The sequence below is a fragment of the Anguilla rostrata genome, chromosome 1, assembly GCF_018555375.3.
Source record: "Anguilla rostrata isolate EN2019 chromosome 1, ASM1855537v3, whole genome shotgun sequence".
Lineage (NCBI taxonomy): Eukaryota > Metazoa > Chordata > Actinopteri > Anguilliformes > Anguillidae > Anguilla > Anguilla rostrata.
In genome coordinates this window covers 12,212,079-12,221,374 of record NC_057933.1, presented here as the reverse complement: position 1 = coordinate 12,221,374, position 9,296 = coordinate 12,212,079, and the positions used below count along the sequence as shown (strand labels likewise).

Sequence of the window (9,296 nt, the reverse complement as noted above, 5' to 3'; positions counted from 1 at the left end):
ATATCTTTTAGTGTTATTAAATCATTTGAACGAGCTCATTCAATATTAACGTAGATTATGATGCATAAATATGATCCCACTTCTAAGAACTGTATAGCAGTCGGCGAGTCGCTCTACTGTTCCCTGCGCGAGTCAGGCGCGCGATGTCCATGTGTACACTCTCACTCCGCACTGCTTTTCTGATGATCCGATAGTTGTAAAAGCCACCACTAGTCGCCCCCAGTGCTCTTGCAGTCTCTCGCAGTCTCCAATTTTTCTTTCTCACTGTAGACTTAACGTCACGTCCGCACTTGAACTTGAATTTTATCCCATTGTACAGAGGCAGACCCAGCCACAGAGAGACAGAGAGCTCCCGGAGAAGCAGGACTCCGCCATCTTCATAGTGAAAGAAAAGAAAAAAAGGCAGGTCTTGTTCTATTTTGAAAGGGGGTGGCAGTGTGTGTCCCCGGTCTCCTCAGTGCCGTACAAGGGGAGCCAGTGTAAAGAGTTGGAGAGAGTGAAAAGTATCTGGCATTCCATACTCTAGGGTAGTGCCAGTGTACAGAAAGAAGAGGTGCCCATCGCTTGGCAAACCCAAGTGCCGAGAGGACGTTGGATTCTTTTTTTCCATTTTATTGTGAATTGTTTTATTTTTTTTCTTTAAGAAACAAGCAAAAGCAACATTAAACCCAACCAAACACCTGAACCACTGACTTGGCGAACAGTGGTGTTCACCGTACCCCAGCTGTCAAAGCACTGCACAGGGCATCGTGTTTTGATTGTCCAGAGAGATAAAGAGACACTCGGAGTGGTTTGCTCGTAACTGTCATTCAGAGGCGTGAAACATCAAGGATATTTCCAGCTTTTTGTGCCGGCCACAGTCACTCGCCATGCACCTTTGCCAGATGGTGTGACTGAAAGAACATTGGAGGTGAAGCCGGGCTGCCTTAGGTCTGGTCATCGGGAAGACTTGAGTGGACTTCAAGGCTAAGTGCTAAGACTCTCGGTTTTTTCGTTGCTTTTCCTTTTTCTTAGTTTTTTTTTTTTAAACAAGGGACCACTATAAAGTCTGACTAAACCGGCGATCCAAGCAACTGACCAGAAGCAGGTCCAAGGAAAAGTTACTGAAGGAAAAACGAACGAAGAAAAGGGGGAAGCGAACAGATCCTTCTGAGTGCAGGTCTCCGGGCGATGCGTGTGTAAATGCCAGGGCAATGTCCCGTCGCAAGCAGGGAAACCCACAACACTTGTCTCAAAGGGAAATAATAACACGTAAGTTGCAGTATTTGTTAATGTTTATGCACACACATGCACCTGAACATTATAATTTTATTCTGCATTTAAGATTTCGATTGATTTCTGTGTTTCCTTAAACAAACTTAAACGACGAATGCATAAGGCTAGTACGACACATGCAATAACATACATCGGAGATGTTCCTGATGTCTTTTTAAAAAGTGAGGGTGAACTAGCCTAGAGTTACATATACAGCATGTAGTTAGGCAAGTTACAATAAAATCAATAAGTATGCTAAAACTTGATATCAAGTCATGAGTAGCCTAACTAAGAATGCACACTTATGATCCATGAATATGCTATATTCATAATTATGGCAACATGCAGTTTATTTAGCCTACTTTAAAAATCATTTCCCTGCCTCACTCTTTTGGAACAAGTCTTAATAAAATTAAGCATATATTTAGTAGTCACGATGGGGATGCAGTGTATTATTAAAGACTAAAATGAAAGTTTAACAACAACCAAAAATAATTTTTGTAGTAAATTGTCTGAACGCTTTGGGGTTTGTTAGGCCGTTGTTGCTTTATTATAAAATATGTGGGAGGAAATGACAACTTTCTCTTAAATAATGGAGGATAATACATTTACTTTACGCCATTAAAAATAAGTGTAACGTTAACAGGGTATGTAAGACTTTGATATGGATAATATAATGAAATTCACACGAGTAGCGTGAACGGACTTGCGCGTGCTTGCAGTGTGCTACTGGTGAATTAAGTGTCGGTGCACCATTCTGGGTTCAGGAGTGTAGACTATCCTCACTGCACACACATTTTAACACAATGCTCATTTAATTCCACTCACTCTGCAACACAACAGCATACGATAGTGACCCCGTGTAGATATCTCTACATGCATAAAACGTGAAGATAAAAAAGAAATAATAATAATAATAATAAATAATAATAATAATAAAAATAATTTTTAAAAATAGGATTATAACAATACTGAAGTCGGATACATTTTACATGTGGCGTATTTTCAAACGGAATAGACGTTTCTCTTTAGAAATATTAGTCTACAAAATGCAAGGAAACAACAAAAAATAGGTAGTGGAAAAAAAAAGCTTGCTCGGAAGCCCTTTAGGCTGAGAGCTTTCCTAAACATGATGCTGGCTCTCCGAATATGTATGTTTTGTTTTACGAGAAAATTAAAATAAATAAATATTATTGAGTTTTCTCCTCCCAAAGTAAATACACCATTCAGAAACCCCCAAGCATCGTGGTGAGACGCTGCCTGCCACCGACGGTACTGCTTACTCTTTTATTTTGAATTTAAACACCATTCAGCATCTGCATTGTAATCATTGTAAGATATTGAGGACAGAACCTATTTATAGAATATTATAGCAAAGGGTCCTGTTTTATCTGTAGGTGTTGGAACCCATGCATGGAAACTATAGACTACCTCAAATAGGTTAAAATGTTTATTAATTGTTTTTACTTCTGTGTAATTGTGGGCCACTTTGTCATTACAGCATTACTTATTTTGGTCCTACATAGATACGTTAAATGTCGGATCTCGCTGTTTTGATATCCAGCTCTCAATTGCTTTAGCACAAACATTTCACTTAATTGCAGGTGTATAGGTAGGTGTAAAATGTCTGGAAACTAAAATAGACGTCTTATAATAATTGTTTCAGGGAAACTCAGTTTTACTTTCCAATTACGCATTCATTAAATGCATCTCATAACGATGTAAGCATTTGCTGGGAAAGCTTCTGAATGTTGTGTCTTACAGTGAAGTGTCTAGATTAAAGCTGTGCAATGAAAGGCATAGCTAGCACAGTGGAAGACAGGAAATTCAGACATTTTACGAGAAGAGCTTTATCTTTGTTGAAGTACTTAACTTAAAAAAATACCCAACACATCCATGTGAATAGCAATACTTTCTTTATTTAGTAGTATGTAATTCTGTTTTTACTGATGCCATTTTGACATAATGCTGCATACATTCATAAGCATGGTTCCAGCTAGTTTACCCAAAGAAATGTGACACTTTTTATGCAGTTGTGCTGTTGATTGCCTCTGAGCAGGGCACTTTTCCCTCTAGCTGTAAATCACATTTTAATCCGTCTTTTGAAGGCATAGGAGAAACAACTTTGAGAGAATCCAACTTTAAGTCAATTAAATCAATCCAGTATTTTCCAAGTGTTTTCCAGTGCTTAAATGCTGTCTTGTTGTGGTCTAATCCAGCTAATTCATAACAGAAGAGTATGATGTAATCCAGCTCAAATCTGGTTTGTGTTGTGTAGGGTTAGAACTGTGTATTCTGCACATTCTGTCCTACACACCATTCTTTCATTTACAGACTAATAATTTTTTGGTGTGCTTTTTAACGGGCTGGCACGTAACCTCTTATTCTGGACACACATTCATCTCCTGTGGGAACAGTTAACAATGATTTAATAACGGCTTTCTGCCTATTATCCAAACTATCATTTTATCCATTCATTTTTTTTGCTGTTGTTCTGATGCAAATAGATGCAAATGACACCATGGGCCAGCACACTTAGGGGCAATAAATAATGAGATTATTCTTACCAGGCCGTGTACGAGGACCTTTCCTGGTACCTGTTAGGTACTATGCATTACAAAACAAAATGGGAACACGCTTATGAGCATTTGTAAATTGCATCTGCAGAGTGGTCAATTTATTGCAATATCATAATTGTGGAGTGTGAATGAAATGGCTCCAGTGTGTTTAGCATTGTAACAATAACTAAAAAGGCCCGTTTTTGATTTTGTGACACAAGGACCTTATATTGTACGGCTGCGGTTATAGTCCATCAATTAATCACACAGACAATTGCGGTGACGATTAATCAGATTTAGTATTCCTGGGTTCTTTTAGAGGCGGGAGTTTTGTGTCCTGCCCCTCAGAATTTGATACCTAAAGAAGTTTCTGCTTGCCTCTCTGTGTTTCACCCATGCCAAAGCTCACTAAAGTCTAGCCCTATGTGATTTAGAGGGACAGATAGAGTGGGACTCCATGATGGCGAGATCATCTCTTTTCTAATGCCTATTTAACGAGGCTGCATGATCGTGCAGGGCCTGTGTCTAACTTGAGCTGCCCTTAGCCGGTATCTGAGGGTCTTTGAAGGAGGGCAGGCGGAAGAGCGAAAGCTAAGGGCTAGGTCGAAAATGTTGATACATGTAAAAACGTTTGCAGTGCACATAGTGCCTGTGATAAACCTTGTTAGTGAATATTGTTTTGCAAGAGGGCACTTTGAAGAGTCTGTGTACACATAGACACAATGGAGAGGTTAAAAATACGCTGAGCCCTTCAGGTTAACCCACGAGGCAGATAGGGAGCTTGAAAGCTGTGGCAGCAGAACCTTTAAAATAGAGTTATAAATTGATAAGCTCATATCTGTACTCTCAGTAAAAAATAAAAAATAAAAATAATAATGAATGTGTCTCATTTGATTATAAACATAGATTTGGCAGTTTTGGGGCTGCGTTGAGGAAAAGCTCACTCCAAAGTGATATGCCACTAAAAACATGGGTCCACAGGTGCATTCACACAGTCTACAGAGAGGTGAACCAGAATTTCTGCATGTTTCATCACTGATGTACAGAAGAAAGAGTGCTCTGTGTTCACTGTCAGATGCACACACACAAACTTACATGCACACATGCATAATACATATAAGCTGTCAACACACAGTCTACACATTGAAACCGTGGTCTTAAAGAAAAGGAATGTATTGTGAGTATGGCAAGAATTTTAGAAGTCTGTGGAAATGTTATATTGATATGGGTTCGTTTTACAGTCCCTTTGAATTCAGTAAAGAGGCTCCTAAATGCGCGTTGTTGTTTGAAACTCTGGGCAAGTGTATTGCAAAATGCTGTAGCTTCAAATGAAAATTTTCATCAAGATAAAAAAGCGTAGCCTCACCCTCCTCACTTTAGGTTTGTGGGAGGTCTTCAGAAAGCTGCAAAATGTGAGTGTACGTCAGCAAGCCAACATGTCGTCTGTGGTATTTAGATTTGCTAACCACTGGTCTGTCAGTGGAGTCAGTTGGAGCAAGTTTTCTTTCAAAGATTCAGTTACACAAGTTATATATATTGTGTGTGATCCCAGCACGAGAGGGCTTCAAACTTTGCTGTGGATGTATATCATATCATATTATTACACATAACTTTTGTTTCTGTGTATGGAGTTATACAGATATGTGAAACATAACCTAGAATTATATGTATAGACATGCGTATGCATATATCTTTGGAAGACGTGAAGGTTTTTGTTCAAATGATGCAATGCTTGTAGGGAAGAGATGTATGAAAATGTGCACACACGATGAAATTGCAGGCTACTACCTGAGATGCATATTTCACATTTTGTTCAAAAATTCAGCGACCGACAGAGAGAGAGAGAGAGAGAGAGAGAGAGAGTGAGAGAGAGAGAGAGAGAGAGTGAGTGAGAGAGAGAGAGAGAGAGAGAAAGCGCGCGCACTGCTACTGTACTCTGCTTCTACACGCCACCTGAGCCACTCATTTGTTTTGTGAGAGACGAATTGTGCTCAGCCATTTTCTGTGTATGTCTGAATATCCGCTTTCTGACTTCTGGTGTAATGCAATCCACCTTCACCTTCAGTGATATGATTTTTTAAAATTTTGATTCTGAATAATATACACAGATTCTCAGAATATGTTTGTAAGCATTCCATTGAATTTTAAATGCAATCATTTTTTCTTTAAAATTAAGGTCTTTATTGTTACAGTTTTCATGACTTTTCATCTATTTTATGCGTTAAACACTATTTATTAGAAAATCACCTTTAAGTCAGACAAAGTGGGCTCAAAAGAGTTTAATAAGATTTATCCTGTTAGCATGGTCAACACTGTTGTGAAGACACTGAAGCTTTGGTTTGAGACTATCTTCGTTTTTTATAGTAATTTGGCAATTTGTGTCAGTAAAATTATGTTTGCCTTTATGAACATTTAAATTTGGTCCTCTTTAAATTGTGGATTGCAGTTCTGCACAATGTGTACACTAATGCACACGTGTGTGTGTGTGTGTGTATGTGTGTGTGTGTGTGGGGTGTGTATGTTTGTGTGTGTGCGTGTGAGTGAGAGAAAGATTGTTTGTGTGTTTCTGTTTGCATGCACACATTGTCCAGAATAACTCGGTAATTACTACATTTCAATTACAGGTATTTCAAAGGACCAAATTTCAATTAAGAAAATTAAAGAATATAAATGTTTAAATTTTTTCATTAAATAATGTTATGTAATGACAAATGCATCAAGGTTGGAAGTTATTATCATGAAGTCTTTGCATTGCATGGGTTAAATTTGGACTTTTACACCTAATTAAAATTTTTGCACTTAAATATATATCAAATACTATTTCATCATGTTCAAAGCAAGAGAAAGAAGCAAATGGTACAAAAGTCCCTTTTACACTTTGCCGAAAGCAGTATCATTTCCCTTCGTAATCCTGATGTCACCGGTAGTGCTAAAAAAGAGGTCTTCAGTCCAGTGAATAATTTAATCGACTCAAAATACATGTCTCTATTTATTTTACTGATAAAAGGCATATTTTCCTGATGTCACACTAGAAATATTGCTGGACTAATGCTATCTGAAGTACAAAGACCTGTTGTGTCTTTCTCCTATAAATATTGTATTCCTACCTTGATTTGATTAGTTTACGACAATTTGCTTTCTTATCATTATGGGGGTTACCTCTTCACATGAGTTTATTTTAATCCTTCCCAATTCTTTGGTTTTGGAGGAATGGGCTCCCTTACAGCAAGTGTGCTGTGTTTGACCTGCTAGGGGGAGCTCTTAGCCTGTGAGTTAGGGTTGTATGCAGTTGTAAAAGTATACAAACATATTTCCTAAATCTTTGTTGTTATGGGGGTTGGGCAAAGTAACTTCTAAGCAGTAGGCTAGTTTTTGATGACTTTCTGGATCTGTGTTCCAGTTGATATTACTATTAACATACCGCTTAGATTAGAAGCATCTTCACCTTAGCGGCAGCTGGTCTTTCTGCATGCTTGGACTTTTTTCCCTCATGTCAATTCTGACACTGAAGGTACAGCTTCAGCAGGCGATACAGACAGTCTCTCTTCTTAAAACTTTCTCATTGTTAAATCATACATTTTCAACCAGAAAAAAAAAGTCATCAGATCAAACTCATTCACAAGCATGAGCCACTATGTCCTTACCCTTGTACATTTTAGTAACGCCTCATTATTGGCACACATTTATACTGAACTGCTTTTTAAATCGAAATGCCTATCAAGTGTTCTAAAGTAGCTGTAAATATAATTATCAATGAAGTGCTAATGACTTGACTGTTTGAAGCCTCTGACAGTGTACCGTGCGTAGAATCAATGTAGATATTCACAGTAGATATGTTTGTGGAAAAGCCTGTTCACTTTGTGTGTGTAAAAAACATATAGTTGGACTTTAGATGATGGTGAAGTGTGACACGAGACAACATACTTTCCCCAAAAGCGGTTTGACAAATTTGTCTGCCTTTTTAGTTTGATTAATATGCACACCGCTTTTCCTTTGCGTCGTCGGGCCATTGCTTGCTCAGAAGGAATCTTCATTTTTGCCGTATTGTAAGAATTGCATGTCTGTTAATGTAAACACTTTTTTTTTTACATTAATAGACGTGCAGACTACTGTTGGACAATAGCTATTTTAATTCTTTTTAACATTTAAAAAAAAGAAAAACCAACTTGGAGGTTATGTTTTGCAGGCATTCACACACCTCTGACCGTGTTTATGTTTTCTGTGACTTGGGTGGGAGTATATTTGTAATGTTAGCACTTAAATAATGCAGCATTATTTCAGTGATACAGTTCTTAGAAAAAGATAAGCTCGGCCGTTTCAGTTGCCGTGCGTTTTGATTCACATTATAAATGAATACCTGATGTCGTAGCGGCCCTAACACCACGACCGGGCTTGTAGCGATGTGAGATTAAGGAGCTTGCTGTGTAACCCCTTTTCTTTCCGAGTGAAAATATTTGGTAATGTTTCCCTGATGAGATTTTCTGATAGAGGGTTAACACAGCTCATACTCCCTCCCACTGGATGTCTTTGTGTTAATCTCATTTTACCTGCAAGGAGACTCATTTTCCTCTTTTTTAATTACACTAAGGCACACTTGCAGTGGGTCGTCTTGGTGCTAGCAATTCCAGCACTGTGCTCTCTAGATGATCTCTGGTTTCATCCTGTTAACAGCTTCACTTACAATACAGGACTATATATATATATATATATATATACTCTATATATATACATATATGTGTGTGTTTAATGTAAATAGGCAGATTTGACCCCTGTTCTGGCCTTGTGCATCTGCTTGTATTGTTCTGGGCCCCACATTACTTTCCCGGTGCATTGTGGTGCTGTTTAACCTGCGTAATTGCACTTGGTATTATCTCCATTTTGTATTGTCTCTGTGCCGCTTCAGCATTTCCAATAATTTCAAGCAGGCTACTAGCGAGGATTTGACATGAATACTAAAAGCATTTTCGATCACCGTAAAACGTTTCAGCAAATACAGCTTTGATTTTTTTATTTTTTTATTTTTTTTGAAGCAGTGGGCATTTATGTCCGATTATAATTTTTTTGTGGTTTTGCAGAAATGGAACCCCAAGTTAAAAATGTGGGGAGACACAGGCTTAGTTTTCATCAGGTATTTATAGCATCGTTGTCTTCGATCTGAATGCGGCCTGGTCACGAGATTAGAAATAATGGTGGCTCAATTAATTATCTGATTAATTTCTCTGAATGCACTTCTCTGAGTCTGTTTTCGGAATTCTGCAAGCTGGAGTGAGTGTGAGAGAGCGTGGGAGCACTATGGGAGGAAGGGCAGAGTCGAGTCTGCATGCTGCACAGCCTTTCTGATAGATGCTCCTGGTCGCTCCAGAGAGGGCACAAAGGGTGTTGCCATACAAGCTTCACAGCCTCATTACTCAAGCTTGTTTGTTTGTTGTGGACTATCTGAACGGGAGGATTTGTCCAAATGCCGCCTGTCAGCCCCCATTCCAA

The 9,296-nt window shown here is 38.5% G+C and overlaps 1 protein-coding gene across 3 annotated transcripts in view; it reads left to right on the top strand.

Annotated features, from left to right (window-relative positions):
- The first annotated feature begins 210 nt into the window (after positions 1–210).
- The window catches only part of bcl11ba (BCL11 transcription factor B a), a 52,634-nt gene continuing 43,548 nt past the window's right edge, over positions 211–9,296 (top strand). For 2 of the 3 annotated variants that reach the window (XM_064322247.1, XM_064322238.1), the window contains exon 1: positions 212–1,251. In XM_064322247.1, coding sequence (XP_064178317.1) covers positions 1,194–1,251 — 58 coding nt within the window. In that variant the 5' untranslated portion in view covers positions 212–1,193. Of the gene's footprint in view, positions 1,252–9,296 lie in introns of all 3 variants that reach the window. The other variant, XM_064322229.1, reaches the window with a different exon arrangement.